Source organism: Poecilia reticulata, linkage group LG7 (assembly GCF_000633615.1).
Source record: "Poecilia reticulata strain Guanapo linkage group LG7, Guppy_female_1.0+MT, whole genome shotgun sequence".
Lineage (NCBI taxonomy): Eukaryota > Metazoa > Chordata > Actinopteri > Cyprinodontiformes > Poeciliidae > Poecilia > Poecilia reticulata.
In genome coordinates, this window is record NC_024337.1 from 572,501 (window position 1) to 596,819 (window position 24,319).

Below are 24,319 nucleotides of genomic sequence, written 5' to 3' on the forward strand. Positions count from 1 at the left end.
ATGGATGGATGGATGGATGGATGGATGGATGGATGGATGGATGGATGGAATAATTTTTTTGTTTTTTTGTTCTTCAGATTCATGATGATCGAACAGAAACTGAGAGATGCTGCCACAGGCAGTCTTCCCAGCACGATTCCCTCAATGGTCGACCTGAACACCAAGCGTCTCCAGACAGACCTCAAAACCAATGACTTCCGCACGGAAATGGTCCGTCTCATTGACACCCTTCACATCCTGCTCAACCCTCTGGAGGTCACCTTCAACGTCTGCACTGCCCACCCCAGCTTGTTGGTGTCCAACGACCTGCACACAGTCAGATGCACCAGCTCCAAGCAGTCCTACGTAGAGCACCCAGAGCGCTTCCTGAGTGCGCCTCAGATCCTGTGCAGCCAGGGCTTTTCCAGAGGAACACATATCTGGGTGGCAGAAATGGGTAGCAACTGCATGTGGTCCCTTGGCGCGTGCTACAAGAGCATCCCTCGCCGTGGAGACCACAGTCGCCTGGGGCACAGCTTGGTGTCCTGGAGACTACAGTGGAAAAACGGCAAGCTAACTGCATGCTCTTCATCTAGCAATGCTGTGCTGGGGGAGGTGGTCCAATATCCATCTAAGATTGAGGTTGTGCTCGACTGTGAAGGTGGAACCCTGTCCTTCCACACCATCAAATCGCGCAGAGAACACCTTTACACCTTTAAAACTGTGTTTAAGGAACCAGTTTACCCAGCTTTTGGTATACATTCAAATACATCAGAGTCTTGGATCACTCTACATAGTCAGATGTGACACCAAAATTTAGTCTGTAACTTTTCCTGTGCATAGATATATTTGGGGTATCCCATTTTTTAGATCTTTATTCACACTTTTGTTCTTACCAAGTTTGTTTAACTTCAGGGGTTCAGGGCAAATATGGATGTATGGTTTTTGGTCTGGGAGAAATTTTTACTGCTAAAAACAATCTTCAAAAATACAATATGACTAATTTTGTAATTGACAGGGCCCCRATTTTTTTATTTTTTATTTCTATGAACAATAAATCAATAAATAAATAGTTTATTTATTTAGGGGCAATTCTAGGGGCCCTGACCAACTTAGAATTGTCATTACTTTCCCCCTTATATCGCTCCCCTGCATGTAAGTAACTAAAGTAGTCCAGGTTTTGTCCCAGAAACAAAGCAACCAAAACTAAGTGTCAGAAACTGGAAGATCATGTTTTACTTTTTCATGAAAACACTAACCATGGCCTGTCTCAAAAGTGTGATGTCATATTCCTGCTGTTCACCATCACAGATAATCTACTGCCATGGTCTTGCGGAAGACACACAACTGAATCTCAAAAGCCTTTCACCATGCAACCCCAACAATCACTTATCAGCGGTCTGAATGGAATTAAAACATGTTAAAACATGCTGTGCACCCTAAAGACCTACTGACACCTACTGAGGTCCAACTAGTTTACATGGATGGTTGAACCACCAGCAATGTTTGCAACCAAGATGTCAATATCTACGTTCCATTGAACAAATAACTGCACAATCTGACATTTCAAAAATAAATTCACTTAATGGAAACATGCAAATTTTGAAAAAAAAAAAAAAACTTTGATTAAATCTTTTGGCACTACAATGAACTCACTACGATGAGGTCATTTTGATAGTCCCAAAATGAGCTCATTTTGGGACTATCAAAATGAGTTCATTTCACAAAACTGCAATGGAAACACTTTTTTGTATCACACGAGTCATGTAACTGACAAATAAGATGTTTTCACTGACAAAAACCACAAAGAAGAAAACAGCAGGAAGCAGTTGGTGGATCATGGTGAAACATGTTTTTTAATAACTTATTGTGTGAACAAATTTATTCACTTGATTTTAAATGTGTTTCTTATTTAATGGAACACTGTAACTGGAAAATTGCATTATTTCGACATTAGCGGAATATTGACAAAGTTTTGCACATATTTGTAATGGAAACCCCACACATTATTCCAGATTAACATCAAATTATTCACAAAGGTGTTTTTTCTCACCTGCACATCAACATTTCTCTACAGTCAGCTAACGATAACTGACGTAACAGAGAGGTTGATGTATGCCTTTGTTACAGCCTGACTGGATTACTTCAGTCTCTGTTGGAGATTTCCAACAGAATCCTGGACCAGATCCAGCAGGTCCAAAGCTCAGCCGCTAGTCGACTAACACACACTAAGCCTTGTCAACTTCCTTTATGTGATGTAGTTGCTTTAAAGTGYGTTTGCCCTTTTATTTAACTTTTTATTTTGCATACAGTAAACACAAGACTGCTGAGATTTGGCATGAGACATGTTTTAAATAAATTATTTGACACACAAAGTTTGAAATGGTTGTGTCTGTCACTGTCTGTCATTGTTGCGTAGAATTTATAGTCACATTCTGAGCCAGCCTGAGGTATTATTAAACTTTGGGTGCGTTAATTCCATGGTGAGTTTGAGGCCAAAAGAACCACAATTGGAATTTACAGCTGTTTTTCTTATTTGAATCCTATCTTTACTTGAGTTTTACATTTACAGATTCAAGAACCAACATATGAGTAAACTCAAACACACTATCATCCTGATTGATTGCTGGTCAGCCCTCAAATATCTGTCTTAGTCCTTACACAACCTTGTGCTAGTCCTGGTGACATGTATCTTTTGCATAATTGAATTGTGACCAGGTCTGAGTTTTAATAAAATAAAATAAAATTGAGCTAAACTTATTTGTTTTTTTTTTCTGAAACATGTAACAATATTTTTTTTGTAAATATGTACAGTTGGAAACTTTATTTAACTAGTCCATTGGTAGTAAAAAATGTTTCAGGATGATTACAGAAATACAGTTGGAAATACATGAAGAATGCTCCTCAAGCTAAAAAATATGTGTAAGAAATGCAGACATAATTGAGCAGCCAAGTTCAGTAACTGTTGACTGTTGCACTCCAGTAAAAGTTAACAGTGTAAGTTCTTGATTAAAAAGATACATTTAAAAATGAAATTTAAAAACAATTAGGTCATCAAACAAATCAAATGTTTTATAGTTTTGATTAGCTTAGCTGGAACCGGGCCCCCAAATGAGATTCACCATCAGGACTTGATACATTTGGCCGCCCATGGCCATGTGCAGGCTTTGCATGAATGAACTGCCAGTGGGGTTGCCAGGTTTAGATTTAATCCCGTAAATATCAAACATTAATTTTGATATTGATACAATTCTGCCAACAAAATTGTATCTGTTGGCAGTTTGAAAAACACGTATGTCCAGTTAGTCGCGTCTTTGGGTTGATTCATTTGTGGGAATCCATCCTCCAGATTTGCAACACCATAAACAACGGGGGATAAATACAGAAAACTGGCAACCCGTACTACCATCTGTCACTCATTCTGTCATTGGGCAGGACACTGTTTCATGATAGCGCCAATATTCAGCTAGCTGCTAATAAGTAAGGTAAAAGGGAAAACCTGGAGGCATGGGCTCGGGGGAGAGTACGACCAGGAAAGTATCCTTCGGCGTGGATGATGAAGACAGAGTCAGAATTCTCCGCGGGATAAAGGTAATGCTAATTTAGCTAGCGTCCGATAAGTCATGCTAACGATAGTTTAATGCTGGCCAGCTGGAAGCTTGTTGCTCCGGAGCACATACTCAACAAACCCTCAGACTGTGAGGAACGTCAGGTGTACCACCTGTGAAGGAGGATGGAGGMGCTGCGSAGGCGGTGGAGCAGGTTGATTCACGAGCCCTGGAGGGTCACTTTTCCTTTTCGCCAGACTTCATTGGATACAAGAGGGCCATAGCAGTTCAACGCAATTATTCGCAAACTMATTAACGTAGCCGATGGCCAATTCAGTGTGGAAATATGTAAGGTATTTASATAACATCGGCTTAAAAACTTTCTATATAGACTAATGTGCTTTATTTTCTTATGACACCTTATTACTTTGAGCGTGGTAGTCAGCGTTGTTATGATGCGAAATGAACGTAAAGTACGGTCACTATTGTAGATGAACTTGCGTGCTGCATTGCTACTTTGTCATGAATTCATCAGAGAAGTAAACACAGGGTCTGAGGGTTTGTTGAGTATGTGCTCCGGAGCAACAAGCTTCCAGCTGGCCAGCATTAACAGCCTGTTTTGTATTTCTTTTGAGGGCTTAAAGTGATTATTTTTTTAATGGAGTTTGGTGAGAGGCTATAAAGCAGTGGTTCCCAAACTACATTTGGACAATACCAGAGAGCATTCAGGTTTCTTTTTTCATATATCGTATTTTCCAGTATAAATGTGGATCTTTAGCAGGAAGTGTGTCCTGTAAACTGTGGGTGTTTTGTTTTGCATGGCGCATTGCTGGACTTTCAGGGAACTGCTTGACTTTTAAGTTATTTACGGTTGTTTGCTGGCGGTAGAACAGATGAACACACGTGTTTGTTCTTCAAAACAAGCCTTTCTATGAAACGAGGAATTCATATGTTAAAGTTATTTCCCCCTCAATGGAATATATACTAGTCAATCCCAGTGACCGTTTCACTAACGGTTTTTGCCCATTAGCTTTCTGGGTAAAAATCAATCGAGACTCTCCCCAGCCACTTCTTCCAGCTCCTCCGGGGGAACCCCAAGGCGTTCCCAGGCCAGCCGAGAGACATAGTCCCTCCAGCGTGTCCTGGGTCTTCCCCGAGGCCTCCTCCTGGTGGGACGTGCTGGAACACCTCACCAGGGAGGCGTCCAGGAGGCATCCTGACCAGATGCCCCAATGTAACTAAATGTAAGGTGTTACACCTAAATGTAAGGTGTTATCAATAACACCTCTGGCAATGTAACTACTTAAAAAAAAAAAAAAAGCTTTTATTTATTTATTTTTTTTTTTGCTTCGACAACAAATGTAAGCTTATTCTCCTCTTGTTCSYCGACATCTTCTATCCAATTTGTGAACTTGCAAGCATCTGCGACCAGAGTTGGTGTGTGACGTTTTTGTCCAGCCAGAGTTTTCTCTTTGGGGTTGTTTTCATGCATTTGTGGGATCACAGCAATTGCTGCATTAATATTTGATGATTGTTTTTAAGACTTATTTCAGAATTTAGACTCACGACGTGCTGGAATGAAAAGATTCAAACTTTTTCAGGAGTTRYGTTCTCTAAAATTGTCCAAAAAATGCCCRTCAAGATCTAAAAGTCACAGTGATAACTCTGTCTGCCAACTCTGGCAACACATTCAGATTTAATGAGTCATAGAGCGTGTCAGTGAATGGTCCTGCCYTCTGCRGTTTTATGTGTAGCTATGTTTAACCATTTCCCATAGAAACATCCAAACGGCTGTTTTAGTGGGACCTGWTCCTGTATTTTCAGATTTAAGTTGCTCTTRCCTGTTTCTGTTGAATAAATCTGCACCAAATATTGTGTATTGTGTTCCATATTATTGTCTGTTGATTAAGATATGAAGTTGTTGGTAGACTGTCCATATCCGGCTCCTAAATGTCTCCTCTTTCCCCTTGGCAGCTGTCAGAGGATGTTCTCCAGAGGATGAGAGGAGTGGCTAACATTCCTCCAGAATCCTCATCTTCAGCCACAAGTCCTCAGAAAGAAAAAGGTAAAAATGTGACTTTAAGTGGTCGTTGGCAAATGATCATATCTGAACTTTACTCTCTTGTTGAAGTTGGACTTTAAAATGGAAAACCTTCAGAGTGTTCCGATCATTTCTAATTATAGCATGAAGAAGCAGAGTGTGTTACAGTCAGTAACAGACTCCTAAAAACACACGCACACACCTACACACACACACACACACACACACACACACACGCGCGCTTGGTAAGCAGGAGGGATTACTACAAAGTCTAGACTCGGTGCAATTGGCTGGCTTCTTCAGATCAATGTTTTTTTTTGTTTTTTTTTTAGCAATTAGCATTTTATGGTCAGCTGAAACATCTGGATTGATTCAAACACAATTTAGACCATATTGTCTTGAAAGTGGCATGTAATAATATTTGCTGTGAATTTTTAAATATTTTTTACATTTTTAAATTGAATTCWAGCATTTTTTGRCGCCATGCCGTTGCCTGCTTCGGGCCTTCATCTATTGCACTGTTTATAGGAGGGATCATTCCTTTTCTCTTTCTGTTCTCCTTTTTCTTCTTCCTTGTCTGATAAGTTGATAAATACAGCAACTAAATCACATTTTCCCTCCTCTTCTCAACAATACATTCTAATTAAACGAAGTTATTTTTGTAGGAAAGGACATTTTAATGATTGCACATCCAAAACGTAAAGACTTTTTAATGCTATTTAAAGAAAGACATCCAGTTTGCAAATTCTTTTGGGCTGAGATGAAAAAAATGGAAAACATTCAGACTATTCTCAGCAATAACAACAGGATTCGGATAACTCTGACTCTAAAATACTAGCTGTATTAAGTAAAGTTTAATACATTAAATAAAGGCAGATTTGAGTTTTGTAAAGTCTGTTTCTAAGTAGAAGTCAAATGATAAATGTAGTTCTATTTACTATGAGATGAAAGATGAATCAAAAAGTATGGTTGTTAAAAGTCAAATACTTTGTACTTAATATTTTCCGTTATAGTACATTTAAATTTGTTCATCATTTTGCTGTGATTGAATGTGCATCTGATGGTCTCCCATAAAAAAATACAATAAGCTAGTTAAAAGGCCTCTATTACTGACCAGTGTTTTGGTGATTAATATTGAAGCTTGGCGAGTAAAAGATCTTTTTAACCAAATGCCAATATTACATCTAAAAGGGGTTTCAGAGTTAAATACGAAAAAAGCCAGTCATATTTATAATATGAATTATAAATATGAATCATGCTCTTCAAGATGTAGAAGAGCTTAAGAGAAAGTACYGCATTGCTGTATTGTCACCGTTTCTCATATAAAATGTTTGGCTTTGTGACCAGGTGCCTCTCGCAGTGCCAGCTCAGCCTCTCAGGCCCAGAGCCCCCCTCACCGGGCCCCGCCCAGCAGCAAGACCGGGAAGGCATTCGCTAAAGATGAACAGAGAAGGTAGGTAAGACGGTCAAATCCAAAACTCATTCATTCCTGGTACACAAATGCWGCATTGACGATCACATTTAGCTTTTTGTATTATAACTTCTTCACTTATTAGTTGCCTACAGGAGATAATGATGTCTTCTATGTAGTCTGCAGTCAGTAACTTATGACTAGACAATTTTTCTCCTACTACAAATGCAATAATCTGCCAATGGAACTAGTTCTTTTTTCATCAATGATGAGGACATATTTAATCTTATCTTATTTTACTCCTATACCTTGCTGGACGGTTACTTTTAACTTATGTTTGTCTTAGTTTAACTATACTAAGATAATTGCTTTAGAAACTAGACCAACAATCCTCGGTAAGATTTTSTGCTTTTTCAGTGTACCTATTGTTGTTGACATTTTCTGCTCCTTAATAAATTATTGAAGTAGTTTTATTGCCTGGCACTGGTCACTGGTCACTGGTCACCTGTATCTAATGGGAAAATTAATAGGGGTGCAGATGTCAAATGCAGACTAGAACAATATGGAACATTTCCATCTTTAAACCAATCTGGACAAATACTTAGGGAAATGAATAATATTCAATTTGTGGTTATGGATATAAAGCTTGACCACTGTAGAAATATCTTCCATTCATCATAGTTAAATGTTATAGTTACACTTTGAAAAAAAWCTCACAAATGGCCTGAACTGTGAATATTTGACTTGTGGAGACATCTCAGCTATTTGAGTGTAACAATAACACTCATATGGTTGAGTGGAACACTTGTCAGATCATAAGAAAATGGAGCCTTTTCTGCAATAATTTATGATTTATGTTGTCATTTTTTAGGTATGAGGAGCAGCAGACAATACTGAAGGATAATCTGGCCAAGATGGCGGAAAGAGAGAGGGAGGCAGTGAGAAAGGAGCTGGTTAAAACTATGAGCCGAGAACGTCAACAAGCACGAAAGGAAGCAGAGAAGGCCAAAGAATTGGTACACATACACACACACACACACACACACACACACACACTCGCACATCAAGCTCACAATGTCTCTCTCTTTGTTGGACACACCTTCTCCATCACATCACAGTACCCAAAGCCCATCCTCCTGAGAAATCTTTCCCTATGATTGGGAAAGATCTAAGACAGATCTTTCCCAATCTGTCTTAGAATAATTCCTTACTCAGATAAAGATAAAAGAATTTGAACAATTGACACAGATCCTCTCTGTCCAGTCAGGCTGAGTTTGAGACTTTTTTTAAAAGGTTTTGTTGGCTCCAGTGGCCTTTATTTGACAGTAGTTCGACAGGAAAGAGGGTAATCAGAGAGGGAAGACATGCGGCAAATTTCACCAGGCCAGTAATCGAACCTGCGGCTTCCGCCACAAGGACTAAGTCCTCCATACGTGGGTCGTGCTTTGCCCCTGCGCCACCACAGCACCCTGTTTGAGCCTTTTTTAATGGGAATGGACAGAAATGTTAGTCTCTTTATATATAAAGCTGATCTTTAGTTATAAAACTGTTAAAATGTATTATTTTCTTTCGCCTTCATTGTTCTGCATTACTTTTTTTTGCCTTATTCTGTAAAACACCATACAGTTCAATTAAAAATACTTCTATAACCAGGAAATAAATTAACTTCATCAGATTTCATAATGATTGAGATAATCTGTGTGTTATTTCAGTTTCTATAGAAACAGCAGTCTTAGTTTTGAGAAAAACATAAGAAGCGGAAGGTACTTGTTGTCTTTTCTGTTGCAACAATCAAAACTTCCCATTGATATTAATTCTGCAGTATTTTAAGATTTTCAGGTAAAGTGCATTATAAATAAAATATTATTATTAATATGATATTCTAACATCACCACATTCAGTTGGAAATTACATGTTTGTGAATGTGATGTATTTCATCCTAGAACAATCACAGGTGTAACCTGTAGGGGGAGCTGTTGTCTTTAATTTGCAGGAATGCGTTTTTAGTTTCTGTTCTCCTTTTTCTTTTTTTCTTTTTCTTTTTTGTCTGCAGATTCAAGGTTTTACAAGAGTTTAGTGGTGTAACTGTTTAAAAAAACCAACTAATTAGCTTGAGTGTCTGTGAGTCGGAGGAGATGTTTTTGTGGAGTCAAGTCATGATTCAGTTTGCTGGGTTTTTTTTTTTTGCTCCAGCCAAATCGCATGTTGGAGTCTTTTGTACTGACACAAATTGCTTCTCGGGTTTGCATTTGTAATTTCCATGGTGATACTCGCTCTGCCTCACTCCTCCCTTCTTATCCTCACCTATTACCTCGCTGTTTCTTTTCCATCTCTTCCTCTTCACCGTGTTCTGCCTTCCTCATCTTTTTGCTTTTCTGTCTTTCTTTCTCTCAGCTCCCCCCTCCCTCCCTCCTTACCACCTCCATCTTCCTCTGTCTTTTTTTCTGTTTTCTATCCCAGCCCATCACTCTCTCCTTTCTGCCCTGGAGACAGTATTATCAGCGAAGTGCACACGGTAAATTGCACCCTGAGAGTTTCCTGGGGTTGCAGATAGGAGTGTGGCAGCCTTGGAATTGTAGTTGTGGAAAGGGGAGAGCTTGTTGTACATACCAGTTGGTGCCTTCATGTGACTCTCTCGCTCCCCTACTTCCACCTGTGTTGAGACGTGCTGTAGTGCCCGTCTTATCTTCACTCCAACATACTCCTACTTCTAATAAAAAGCCTGCTGGAGGGATGGCGTGAGCAGAATGACCGGTTGTGCGGGACTGGACGTCCTTATGCTAAGGGCTCCTTGTAATTACTTTGTCCTGTGCCATGAATGCRTATATGAAATGTGGGTAGATTTTTTTTTCTTTCATATTTTTAACTCATTTTTTATGAAGCCGGTAGCAGATCAGAAAGCATTTATCCTCTGGAGATCCAGTCTCACAAATCGGATTCTTTAAATCCAAGACAAAGTCACAAGAAAGTAGAATTTTGTTTTCTCTTCCAAAGTTTCAAGAACAAAATTTCTGATTTTGAAGTTCAGGATGGTCTTGGGTTATAATCCGCACAAAACCTTTTTCCATGTGTGCTGTATGAGAACAACAGGAGAGAACCGATGAAGACTTCTTAGTAGTTCTGCACTTGAGTTTTTGTGAAATATGAAATGTCTTGCTCAGAAAGAAGAAATTTGTCTTGTCTGTGAGTGGTATTTATTTATTTTTGTCGTTTTCTTTTAGAAGAGTTATGTCTTTAAAATTACAACACATCTGGGAAGTATGCAGTGCTTCCCTTTTTCCACATTTTATGTACATGCTATAAACTGTGTTTCCTCAAAATTGTAAAAAAACAGGGAAAAAAAATCTACACATAAATATATCCCATTATTTTATTGATGTGTAACTTTGAGTGCTGAATCCATGAAACATGCTGGAGCAAGCTAAATCCACTCATGAGAGAAGGCTTCAGACTTTTACATGAGAAGCTTCAGTCAGACTTTTCTGTCCAGTTTCCAAAGTGTGTTCAGAGTTTCATTAGCCTGTCATGGGCCAGTTACTTGTCTCGAGGTTTACCACGGTTTTAAGAACCTGCTATCTTAAAAACCTTAAAAATGTTCTGTCATGTAGTTCYTGTGGTTTAAAGACCCTTTAATAAAATCCTAGAGAAAGTTCTGGAGCTTGGAGCAATCACCAGTCTGTTCCCTGTCTTGGCCCACTTGCACTCATTTCTCATTCACACGAAAAGCAGCTGTCTTCTTTGAAAGTTATGTGCTGAGAGCTAAATTATACTGCTTACTTCTGTTATTGTCGTCACACTCCTTTAAAGGTAAAGTTGGRATTCTCAAATCTTAGCAGGGTGCAGGCTAGCCAGCAAAACCTGACTAATTATCCTGACTAATTAGCTTTCAGTGTTGCTCTGTGAGCAGTARCACTAACAGTTAGTTGTTATAGATAGCCACAGRAACTGGACATTTTAATCAAGGTTATCATATCTCATTCCCAACATTAGCAAGTATTGCAGCAGCTAGCATTATAAGCTAAAGAKAATGGTCTTTATGTATTCCCYAGAAAATGTGGGCAACTTATGCTGAGATCCCCTACAGGCTGCCAACATTTCTAAATCCAGCATGTTCATAAGTAATCACTTTGCAGTAAACCCAATTTAAAAGCTATGTGGGAACTTCTTTTAGACATGACTCATTAAGTCTAGAGAGCTAATCCTAAATTTGCGTGTAGATATTTTGACAGTGTTTAGAGCAAGATAAAGTGCTGAGTCTAAATGGGGTTCTAACTTAGAYATCATTGTATGACGTTAACATGTCCCACATAAACAAAACAAATTTTGTAGAGCCACAACAGCCACAATACTTCAAAACAAAAATTGATGGTGYAATAGTGAAAAATGATRATGTATTTACATACCACTGGATGAAAACAATTCTCATTTTAAATTTGCTCTTTTAGCTGTAGAACAGGCAGCAAACTCACAACAGGCAGTTTATCAGTTTGACCAGGTTCAACATTCAGATGTTTTCAAAAAATGAAATAAAATGTTTCCTGTCCAGAAAAAAATCATAATTTCATAAAAGGAACAACATTTTCTCACAAACCAGATATTTGCAAAATGAAAATATATAATATATACATCATTATTATTATTATAGCAATTATGAAATACCCTGCTCATGTAGGAAAGATGATCTGAGATAAGTAAGTCATTAATTTCAGTTCTAGCTCATTTCACAGTTTTTTATTTTTTATTATTTAGTATTTTTTGTCCTGGCTAAGACAAGCTCACACCTAAACTTGTGATAAATACCTTAAAATATTTGTCAAGAAAAAGACGTCTTTGGACCTTGTAGTCAACATATTTTACTCTGTCAACATTCAAAGACTTGAAAGTGTTGCCATATTTTCAGTGAAACAGGGAACAGTTTCAGTAAGATTGACCATATGGRAAGATTGGAAACACAAGCTTCCAGTAAATGATTGAGCATTTACTATATAACTGGGTGGAAGAAGGATGTAAGGATGAAAAAGATTTGACTGAACATTTTGTGAAGAGTTGGAATGAAGAATATAGAGGAGGCAAGAATGAATGGGATTGAAAGAGCAGATGAGGCGCTTTTTCCTCAAARGGGAATGAACCAATGGATGAATAAGAAGTCTTTAAAAGTGATTTAACGTTTCCCGAAGGATCATGAGGAGGTGGAAGAGATTAGCAACAACRGGCGCCTGAAAAGGGAAGGGAGTACCTATTTGTAATGTTTCTTTAGGCAATTGGATTTCTAAAGGAAGAGGGTATTGCTATATGATTAAAGGGAAATTTGATGATTAAAGATGATTAAACATTTTGCACCATTAGGAGTTGCTGGAAAAGACTGACAGGAAGGAAGAGAGAGAAGGAGATGGATTGATGGAGCAAAATCTGAAGCATCAGACAAATAACATGAAAAGGATGAAAGGAAAGAGACTGACTGAATAAAATGACAGATGGTATAACTGCCAGAGAAACCCAGAAAGTTAGCTTCCACTTAACAGATTTGGATGTGGGAGCAAAATTGAATATTATTATTAAATATTATATAAATTTGAAACACCTCTTTTTAAAATGTCTGTGGGATGTAATCAAAAATGTAAATCTCTGGTAAGGATTTAATTAGACCMTGTATTTCTTCCCATCTAAAATGGCTAAGATTTAGAATATGCATGTCACATCTGGTGCACACGGTGAGAACATTACTTGAGATTTTCAAGGAGATTTTCTCTGTTTAARCCTCAGACATTTAGTCTTGATGTGGTCCTGACTGTTGAATTCAGACAGTCAGGACTGTCTGAATTCCTTTCCTAAAAGATCATCAAAAGCTGTTTGAATGATCAAAGCAGGTGGGTGTGACCAAGCCTCAAAATCTGACTTCTCACCATGGAAGATGAAACTGCAAAAACTTCCACACACAAGGTTGTAGCTGACAAACCTGTCAAGATGAAGTTGAGTTATGACTGGCTGGGCCGGGTGGGCGCATTGAATTTTGATATCTCACCATTCCCATATGGTTGGCTCTAAACATGATACAATTTGCAACAAACAGAATAAGAATATTTGTCAACCTACAGTCAGATCAGATCAATGGGACTGCACTATAGCTTGAATCAACTGTGCCGCTTAGAATATTTATTATTGAGTATTGTGGATTCGATGTACCTTCCTGATGCATCAGATCCACACCAGGCCTATATAGTAACTTGATGACATTGCCCATATGCAGGGTTTAAGTAAAAAAAAATTACATATTTCTGTGGTGACAGTCTGTATACGTTTCGAACCATCTAATAGATGATRATTTCAAATGACCTATTCTAAATACTACATGGAGTCTTCAATAATCCTTCACCACAACTACAACTTCCTTCAGAAAGGTTGGATTTTAATTGAACTGAACATAATTYCAAAGTCTTGTTTTAATTGCTGGCTAGTGGCTAAATGCATGTAAGGCTCACTAAATGAATAGAAGTGGCAATGAGGAAAATTCATGGTAGTGAGAAAGCCTGGGTGGCATCTAGAGCAGGAGSTCCTCAGTGCTGCTTGACTTGTTTATGACTTTTGTTCAGTGAATAAAACTGGGTAGATTCTTTAGATTCTAGAACCTTCGAATGTAGAACTTTAGAATCTAAAGTTCTTTAGATTCAGTTGAATGTTGAATGGACAGAATCTTAATACCGTGTATTATTTCATCCACATGACAATAAAATGATTTTTGGGTAAGAAACTTAAGAAAGGTATTAAGTAGCAAAGATTTGAATTCACCCAGAGTAAGATCCCTTGTTACTTCACTATGTTTTTTTCCTTGTACTTTCTTATGAAATTGAAAAGCAGAGCAAACAGTTTACCCTTGAGTGCTTGAATAAAAATGAGAGGTGAAGGGAGAGAGAAAAAGCTACAGGTGACTCAGTTCTTTCCGTCCCTTTGTGGATGGGTGCTGCTCTGAGTCACAAGTCAGAGAGCCAGACAATGATGCGAGGCGTGTGCTGGCTTCCTCCCCTTTTCTCACCATCACTTCTTCCTGTCTTTTGTTGCGTTTGTGTTGAACCGCCTGATCCTTTCATTCCTCCGTCCTTTTCTGCATCATGAGCCAAGGACCTCTCCCACCGCGCGGCTCCCAGAATGCTCTTTGTTAATGGCAAATCTTTTGCAGATTAATTTCAGAATGAGAGCAGGGGATAAGAGAATGAGAAGAAAGGAGGCAAGCCGAAGAGAAGAACTAAGAAGGATTTTCTCTTTTTTTCCAGCGTGTTAATGGCCTTTTGGTGCCTGTTGAAAGCAAAAGGTTATAAGTCATATTGGCACATGGTAAATTTCTCTCTCTGTTCTCACAGAACAATTAGGGAGCCTATTTTATTAACTGCCCTTTACCTTCTTCAGATGGAGCTTCAGCTAATAAAAAATGTCACCCATGCTTTTTTAAAATGTTTTTGAACTCGTTTTGTCAAGCTTAATTATATGAACTGCAACTCCTTGGTAAAAAGTCCATTTAGGATTCTTCAGTTGTTTAATGAAGCTATAGCTTTTTCAAATAATAATTTAATGGTTTAATAACAATTTAACAAAGCAAGTCCACTAATTGAATTCAGACCTGGTTTAAGGTTTTTTGGATTAGTAGGATTGACATTTTAATTAGCCCTAACCCTAGCTGAAAATTGTGGAGTGCCTTTAGTCGACACCAGATGGCAGCAAAACCATGTTCCAGTCTTTTTTTGTATTCCTTCCTTCCAGTGCTTCCCTTTGTTCTGATCATGTATATTATCAGGTGAAAAATAAAGCCTGAAATGTTCCTGGAACGTATTAATATCTTCTCTATCACCTTACCCTTTACAGTAACCTTTTATTGTCTCCATTGCTTTCATTCTATTGTAATTGGCCTTGGACTGACACAGTGACATGTAACTTTGTGTCATAATGTTCAGTGATATAAAATGGATGCTGGCGTTCTTTGTCTCACCTACGCTCTGATGGCTTGTGAGAGTACTGCTGTATTGTTGCACAGGAAGTAATTAGGCCCATTTGCAACAATTGACTGAGGGGGTTTTCAGTCTTCACAGTGGTGGGCGCCTTTGAATTTCTAGACTTTGTGTTTTAGTTTCTATGCAGCTGTTAATCAGTCTTAAAATTCCACAGAATCATGAGCTATTAAAGTTGGGCTGAGATGAGATGAACAACAAGATATGAAACATTACATATTTTATTTTTGGTTTAATCAGAGGAGAGTTTGTTTAATATCGATACAGAATGTCAATAAATTGCACCTTTTTGCCTCAAAGTTCAGAACTAGTTATCTGTGCAATGCATGGTAGTATGGCTTATTTCTAACCAAGTTTGTTTGGTTTTCACCTTGCTTTCTTCTGAATACATGCCACTATTTCTCATTGTTTGATGTGCTGTTTGTCCATTCATCTTGTTGACTTGTAAAGCAACAGTAAATTGTACTTAAAACACTTAGCAGGATACTTTTCTGCCATAATGGTAGCAACATCTCTGTAACGGGCCATTATTATGACTTTTGAAACAATGGCACATGAGTTTTAAGGAGCTACTTTTCTAACTTCCTATTGCACCTAGCTGCAGTACTATTAGTTTGTACATACAGAATGTTACTTTATATTTAGTTTTATTTTTATCTTGCCTTTCTTTTTGCTGCTGCTTGTGTAAATTTTATGTGCAGATGGATCATGCTTGCACCTCTTTAATCCTGACCCATGTTACGTCTAGTTCTTCAGTTTTTAACCTAGTATTTATATTTTAAAAGTTCAAAAAACCAACAGACCTTTATATGCATTAGTGTGCACAACAAAAACCATCTTGTTGCTACACCAGAAGCCAACATCCACAGTCTTCCTTACCGTCGCTCTTGGGGTTACGACCAATCAGCAAAGAAGATGCATTGCGGTATAAGATTGACTATAACAGCTTCCTAAGCTGCATTTTTCTTCACATATTATATATACCTTCAATAAAAATATCAGCCAATACTGATCAGCAAATAGACGAAGGTCTAATGTTTCCTGTTTTTAAATTTGAACTGTATCATTGTGGCCGTTGCTTGATYTGTCCCAGCCTTGTATTTAACATTCCTGTTCGACAAAGGCCTTTACTCTGTTCCTGCTGTTAAATTGGGTTTATACAGTGGTGATTCTACTTTCAAGTTAGCTTGCTTTCCATTTGCCAGCTAGCCTCTGTGGAATGAGCCAGTTGTTTCCTCTGATTGGACAAACCTTCATCTTGTGAAGATTTACCTGAAATCAAATAATCAGTTAAAGATTCTCCTGCTGATGGAGCAACATTGTTATGTCTCCCTAACACTCTATAGAGAAACTCATTCAGTCTCTGGTTGTGAAACAGCTGCGCTGAGACACACATACACACGCACACACAAACACACACACACACACACACACGCACATACAGAATTGATACAAACAGAGACAGATGGGACACGCTTCATTATAGCATTACATATGAGCTGGTGAATTGCTTGATGTYTTATCATGTACTCCTCAGACTGCTTATTTAGTCCGACATATGGCAACACGCTGCTATTATGCCGTTTAGGTGAGTGAAAAAAAGGTCAAACGAGCTGTGTAAAGCACATGTGTTCTGCTTTCTTGTTAGTTAAGAACATTTAAACACACTAGAGTAATTTAAACTGTTTATTTATGCAATACAAARGAAGCTACTAACAAGTATGTCATTTTACAAACGGAAAAACTTTAGGAGAGAAAATATTCATCTCGGATAAAATTGCAGTGTTTTTTTTTTATTTTTCATTTGGGTATGTGGCATTAGAATCCAACCTAATGTCTTGGACCAGAGTGAGTTTTCATAATCAATGAAACATTAATCAATAATCTGATGTGTAATGATGGTAAAATGTAATGTTTCAATTGTTGACTATGTTCTATTACTTTGTATTTTTATGTTTTTATGATGTAAAGCACGTTGAAATGCCTTGTTGCTGAAATATGCTATCCAAATACAGTTTGATTAGATTTTTGATTTAATTTATTACATTATCATAACCTTGTGAAAACATATCACAGTTTCAACATAACATGTTATTTGCACAGACATCTGTTAAAAAACAACAACAAAAAAAACAAACAAAAACAAAACAAAAAATAACTTTGCTTTTATTTAAAACAGAAAAGCAACCTACTGCTGCCATAAATGTATTGGTTTTTATTAGAGATGTGCCGATCAGGTTTTTTCCTGCCGATTCCGATCACCCATGAGGACCGATCACTGATACTGATCACATAATTATTCATGTTTTTATCATAAGCACTACCGGTTACATTATGTGGAAAAGGAAACCATGAATTCACCTTAATTTAGACAAAAACTTGTTTTTAATGACTTTTTCCAAGAAAACAACTAAACAAAACAGGCATTGTGCAAATTGTACTGCTATTGGTAATACTGTCTTTAACAGACTGAAAACACATGAAGACTCTGAAGAGGTTAAATAACGCAAAGAGTCAAGATAAAACCTCTCAACATTGCCAAAAAATTCAAGTATAAAACTTAACATTCAAAGGGAAATGCAGGACATTACAATAAACAAGGTACAATATCATAATTTTCATTCCAGAAAAATGCTGTAATGCTTCCACTAAATTATACTAAGGCACTAAGGAAGGTGTAAAGCTTGCAACAGAAAGTGTACTTACTAGGCTGTTTCCAGTGTTTTCCAAGACCTGTTGTTCACTGGGGGTAAAGAAGCATAGAGAAATTAGCTGATGACCAGCCTAGCCATCGTGTTTTTGTGTAATTCCGCTTGATTCAAATCTCGCTTCACAGCACAGTCTGGGCTTTCTCCCATTCAACTGGATTTCTCTGGTAGAATTTCAACCGAGCCAAACAGTAAACAGGAGAAGATGACGATGTTGGTTGTCTATGTTTTGTTGTCTGCCTGTTGCTTCAGCGGGGGACAGTGAACGAAGCAGTCAGTCTGTGTTGGTCATGCTTCCTGATACTGAATTAACATTAGCAGCCATTGACATTAGCAGCCACTTGTTCAGTTCGACACTTCTCTCCTCACAGTGAAGAACGGTTGTTTACAGTGAGGGAATTTCCTTTAAGCTTCATAGGGTTGAAGCTGTACATAACATACATGTGATACTGTGATGAGAAAAGAGTATAGCCAAATTGCTCTGTTTTATCTCTTGGAGCTTTCAAACCTCAGTCACTGAATAACAGGGATTTGGAAATGCTGGAAGTCTTCCAAAAAAAAAAAAATCTCAAATTTAGGGTAAATATCTACATTCACCGGAGATTTTAGTGAAACTCCAGACAGGCTGAAATATTAAGTCTGTAATCTCTTTGTCTTTGTTTAAAACTGCTGTTTTATACCCTATTATGCAGTAAATGCTCCCTCAAAACTTGACATGGCCAAAAATGTAAGCATTTCTATTAATAAATACTGACTGACACAATAAGACTGAGATTCATTTGGCAATTTGGTTAAGGTCTTGTGAGCTGTTTACAGCTAGTGTTTTTGGCCTTTTTTTAAAATAAAAGACGACAACTAAAGATACAAACATAAGGAATTCAAAAAGGGAAAACCAATCTTTTTACAGAAATTCATATCTACAACAAGCATACTATGCAGCAGTTTTGAGATTGAGCTGTAGTGACAACAGATGGTGGATGGTTGAGCTGTTAGTCTGTGTGTCTGCCGGGTACATACCACAGTGATATCAGCTACGGAGGGCCAAATACCAGATCCAGTCCAGAAGGAACTGATGACGAAAGCATCAGTACATTAATGTTAAACTGTCCAACAGATCATCAGTACATTGCGTGGCCACAGAACGTTAATGTTTTTGGCTCATGAGTATGGCATGGGACAGACTCGTATTACTATAAACCAATAAATCTCTCTCTTCCCCTGTTGCTAGTTTGTGTGCTGTGATGCCATCTGATAGCAGCGGCAGTCTGTTCTGCCACTGCATCTTTCTGCCCCACTATCTATTTACTCGGCTGTGTTTATTTAACACATAGCTCCCGGCGAGGCAGTGAATTAGCACTCAATAATAATCGAACTGATAATTACAGCCAGTCAGCTACACAGAAAACACAGTGGGATAAAATGGGCCACCGGCCTTTTCTCCTCCTCCTTCCTTCCTGCTCCTCCTCCTATTCATCCGTATGGTTCCTGTCTTTAACTGCTCTTCATCTGCAGAGATGAAGCACACAATGACACAAACATATAGACAAGTAAAAAATGCACACTTTCTTTAAGTTCACATATTGGAATGAAAAAAAACTGAACTGTAAAGAGTTATCTTTCAAAAGTGTTCTTTTTTTCTTCATATGCCAATTTAAAACAAAAACCAAGATCAAAATTCCCCTGCTGTCTGCCTTCCTTTTCTACTTTTCAGGTCGCCTCACCTCCCTATCAGATGTTGCAGTTGTAGAAAATGAGCTTTTGTGCACACAGTCGCCCTAATGGCTTTACATGCAAACCCATGTCAGCTTCTGCAGATTACAATTACTGATACAACAGCAAGCTTATCTGCTACCTCAGCCTTCTTCACCTCCTCCTGGTCCATCCAGCCAGTCACTCACCTTCTTCACGCTATTTGCTTCAGTGCCGCTGCTGCCATCTCTTCTTTCAGCCTCAACATTTCCCTTCCTTCCCCAAGTCTTATCAGTCTCCTTTTCTCCTCTTTATCACACTTGACTTTTTGTACTTATTTTTCCTCCAAATTATATGGCTGTAAGTATGTGCTATCCGTTTCAGTTCCATCTAAGCTATCCTTAAGAAGAAAAAAAGATTAGTTGTGCAACCAAATCCTTGGCTTAAATGGACATAGCAGCAAAATCAGCAAAATCGGTCAATCGGGATCCTTTCTACGGGCTGTTCTCAGAAATGCCTGGCACAACAATCCTGAATCAGTATGTTGAAATGAGCCTGGAAAAATCTAATAATAATAGGGATGTAATGATGCATCCTGTTCACTAGACGAGATATTGGATTTTTAAGAAGAAAGCAAGATGAGATTTTAGCAATATTTTGGTCGAAATCTAAGAAAGATTGAAGACTTTAACAAATACAGGTCTCTTGAGTTTTAAGAAATCTATAATCAGGATGAAATAATATACAGGAGGTCCACATGCCAAAAATAAAAAGGACTGAAGTTCTTTCTTTTTTGTGTTTTCAACAATATATATTTCTTTTTTGTGTTTTCACCAATATATATTTATATATTTTTTTGTTTTGTAAATGTAAAAGTGTGTTTTCAAGAATTTCTATTCCATCTAGAATTATATAATTATCCAGTACAGGTTTCACCATGTAAAAAATCACACATAACGATTTTCAACCTGATTAAAAAGTTTCCATAAAAACTAATTCTTCAGATTAGCACCAGTAAGATGCTAACTCTTGCGTCAGCACATACCAACCATTAGTTGTTGTGTCACAATTGCCCTTACAAATTCATTATTATAAATATTATGACACTTGTGGTGAAATTAGGCATGGGTCATTTAATGCTATCAAGATACAATGTCTTAAAATATTTCAATGTCAAAATGTCCTAACTTGTCTGGCATGCTGCTCCTTTGGTATAAAATGTTTTTAAAGAGATGACAAAGAAATTACTGGAGTGACTAGTGTACAGGATAGACACACTAGACTATTTGGAAATTTTTCCTGATCACAAGAAACACAATCAGTCATAATGTGTAAATGCTACTCACTCTCTGCCAAGCAGCTGACTGCGAGCTAGCTAACTAAGCAGATACTTGGACTAATTAGCCAGTTAATATTGGCCTGCTAGCAAAAAGTATAATAATCAATGGAACAAACACTTACAGTAATACTAATAGCAATATCAAAAACATAAATAATTATTACACTATAAAAACTAGAGGTGTGCCGATCAATCGGCCACCGATCATAATCGGCCGATTTCCGTGAAAAAGTGTATGATCGGTGATCACCGATCACGGTCTCTTGTTGCCGATCATCCAAACCGATCACCTTCTTCTCATTTCGCAGCCTGCCTGTGCAGCTGGTCTCCTCTTTCCCTTCACAGTGCGCAAACGTGCAGCAACAAATCTTAAGCAATGTCGTGTGGAACTATAACGCACTGAGTGAATGGGGAAGTTTGCGTGTTGCGGCGAAAAATTGAAGCACGTGGGGTGAAGCAGGTCAAAATGCATCAACACGACGAATCTAATATGGCATAAAAACAATGCCATACTTGACSGAGTTTGGCTACATCGAGGCTCACTGCAGTAAAAAAGACATATGGAGGATCAGATAGCAAGTAAAGCAGCGCACAGCTACAAACACTCACCCGGATTAGCATCACGGTCAGAAAGCTAAACAAATAACCCGCAAAATTATTTAAGTCTTCGAGCTGCGATGTAAGACGCTGGTTCTGCTCTCGCTGTTGAACCGCTGCTACGCGCTACACGTAGTAATATTTGACAGACGGAGCACTGCTTCTGCTCCACCTGGTAGTGACTCTCACACCGAACCTCTGCTTAAAGCTGCAGCATCTAACTTAAAAATATACATTTTACATTCGTATTAAAACTTTCGCTGTCCTAACATGAGACAGATAATCTCTGAGAAAATAGTCATCTCCTCCCTGTTCTGCATAATTACTCCGCTCAGTCAGAAACAGCCAATCAGAACTAGCAGTAATCAGCTAGCCACCATGCTATCAGGAAGTTTTCATTCAGCTTTACACCTTCCTTAGTGCCTTAGTATAATTTAGTGGAAGCATTACAGCATTTTTCTGGAGTGAAAATTATGATATTGTACCTTGTTTGTTAGAAACAACAAATAGATTTGCTTTAATATTTACAGCCTAATGGCATTTCTGTATTTCTTTTATTATTTGTCATTGGGCAAAACACAATGTGAGGCATTAGAGCAGTTGCTGTACACAACTTACCTTCAAATCCCATGGATAGGTAAACCTGTCCGGTGTCACAGTTAATAAACTGCATGGTGAGGACTCTGGAGACTGATGTCAACATCTCAGAGAGGTTGTTCGGGCCACGCCGCCGTGCAGCTGGTGGCGTGACATTTAGACAGCTGCAGCCAAATCAGGGGGAGCAAGGAATGACCAAGCAGCGCTGACGCATGTCCCACTGACTCCTTCCACATCTAATTAAGGACCTACCCCAATATTATTCCTTGTTATCTGAGCAAGGAGTCACATTAAAAACATGCTAATTTGTTTTAGTCGTATATTTGGACATCATTTTTGACTGTATTATTTTAATATGGTGTTGCTAAAGGGCAAGTGTATGTGTGTGCGCGCGTGTGTGTGTGTGTGTATAAAATCCCTTCTCATCCTCCGTGGGTGGTCTCTTTCATCCTCTGAGCTCGGGTCCTCTACCAGAGGCCTGGGAGCTTGAGGGTTCTGCRCAGTATCTTGKCTGTGCCTAGAACTGCACATTTCTGGACTGAGATGTCTGATGTTGTTCCTGGGATCTGTTTGAGCCACTGCTCCAGTTTGGGGGTGACTGCCCCGAAGGCCCCGATGACCACAGGCACCACTGTGATCTTCACCTTCCAGGTCTTTTCCAGTTGCTTTCTGAGGCCCTGGTGTTTCTCCAGTTTCTCGTGCTCCTTTTTTCCTGATGCTGCAATTCCTTGGCATTGCTACATCCACCACAATGGCTTTCCTCTGTTGTTTATCCACCACCACAATGTCTGGTTGGTTCGCCATTACCATCTTGTCTGTTTGGATCTGGAAGTCCCACAGGATCTTAGCTCAGTCATTCTCCACCACCTTTGGGGGTGTTACCCACTTTGTAGGCCTGTCGCGAGAAACGATAAATCAATTAATCGCATGATAAATTAACACATTACCGTAACACACCACACACTACAGGATGATCGGTTACGAAATCACCAGCGACAATCTTGGGTAAGTCAATGATCTAAGATTGTCATAAGATTGAAAATAGGGGCAAAAAATCGTGTAGTATGAACTATTGCATCATGTAGTCGGATGTGCCCATCTTCTCTATTTAAATCTAGTGATTACTGAAGGGCAATATAGTATACAGACTTCATAATCTGTACTCTTTTGGTTGAATGCAGTATTGCACAACCTACACCTTGGGTCTTGTCTGGCGTGGTAGATCTGAGCCTCTATTGCTCTGGTGTTTAGGGCCTGTTCCTGTGCAGCCAGGATGAGTGCCTCTGTGCTGTCCTTGAGTCCAGCTTTTTCCAGCCATTGGTAGGATTTCCTGATATCAACCACTTCAGTTATTTGTTGGAGGTACATCCCATGTAGAGGCTTGTCCTCCTATGAGGGTACCTCCAGCACCTCATCCTCTGTTCCCCATTGTCTGAGACATTCACTGAGCACATTGTCTGTTGAGGCTTTGTCCTTGATGTATTTATGGATCTTGGATGTTTCATCCTGGACAGTGGCTCTCACACTCACTAGTCCTCTGCCTCCTTCCTTACGGCTCGTGTACAGTCTCAGGGTGCTAGATTTGGGGTGGAATCCTCCATGCMTGGTTAGTAGCTTCCTAGTCTTAACATCCGTTCTCTTTATCTCCTCCTTTGGCCAGCTAATTATTCCTGCAGGGTATCTGATTACTGGTAAGGCATAGCTATTTATTGCACGGATCTTGTTCTTGCCATTGAACTGGCTTCTCAGGACTTGCCTTATTCGTTGGAGGTATTTGACTGTGGCTCCTTGTGACCTCATTGAGGTTGCCATTTGCTTGTGGTATTTTCAAGCACTTGTAACTGTCCTCAATGTCTGCTATTGTTCCTTCTGGTACTGAGACCCCTTCTGTATGGATGACCTTCCCTGTCTTTGTAACCATCCAACCACACTTCTCTAGTCCGAATGACATCCCAATGTCAGTGCTGTAGATCCTGGTTTTGTGGATCAGTGAGTCCATGTCTCACTCGCTTTTGGCGTACAGCTTGATGTCATCCATGTAGAGGAGGTGACTGATGGTGGACCCATTCTTGAGTCGGTATCCGTAGCCAGTCTTGTTGATGATTTGGCTGAGGGGGTTCAGGCCTATGCAGAATAGCAGTTGAGCTTGTGTTTGAGCACAACCTGAGCTCCAAAATCTCCTGATAGCTGCTGCATTGACCTGCCCTGGATAAAACACAGTAGACCAACACCAGCAGCTGACATGGCTCCCCAGACCATCACTGACTGTGGGTACTTGACACTGGACTTTTGACATTTTTGGCATTTCCTTCTCCCCAGTCTTCCTCCAGATTCTGGCACCTTGATTTCCGAATGACATGTAAAATTTACTTTCATCCGAAAAAAGTACTTTGGACCACTGAGCAACAGTCCA

At 38.9% G+C, this 24,319-nt stretch overlaps 2 protein-coding genes across 3 annotated transcripts in view; both read left to right on the forward strand.

Moving 5' to 3' along the window:
- LOC103466864 (E3 ubiquitin/ISG15 ligase TRIM25) overlaps positions 1–965 on the forward strand; it is a 7,576-nt gene extending 6,611 nt beyond the window's left edge. The window contains exon 4 of the mRNA XM_008412746.2: positions 65–965. Within this exon, the coding sequence (XP_008410968.2) occupies positions 65–786 (722 nt within the window). The 3' untranslated portion in view covers positions 787–965. The remainder of the gene's footprint in view (positions 1–64) is intronic.
- Positions 966–3,372: 2,407 nt separating this feature from the next.
- chchd6a (coiled-coil-helix-coiled-coil-helix domain containing 6a) overlaps positions 3,373–24,319 on the forward strand; it is a 117,662-nt gene continuing 96,715 nt past the window's right edge. The window contains exons 1-4 of one of the 2 annotated variants that reach the window (XM_008412749.2): positions 3,373–3,570; positions 5,502–5,592; positions 6,916–7,021; positions 7,851–7,995. In XM_008412749.2, coding sequence (XP_008410971.1) covers positions 3,487–3,570; positions 5,502–5,592; positions 6,916–7,021; positions 7,851–7,995 — 426 coding nt within the window. In that variant the 5' untranslated portion in view covers positions 3,373–3,486. The remainder of the gene's footprint in view (positions 3,571–5,501; positions 5,593–6,915; positions 7,022–7,850; positions 7,996–24,319) is intronic. The other variant, XM_008412748.2, reaches the window with a different exon arrangement.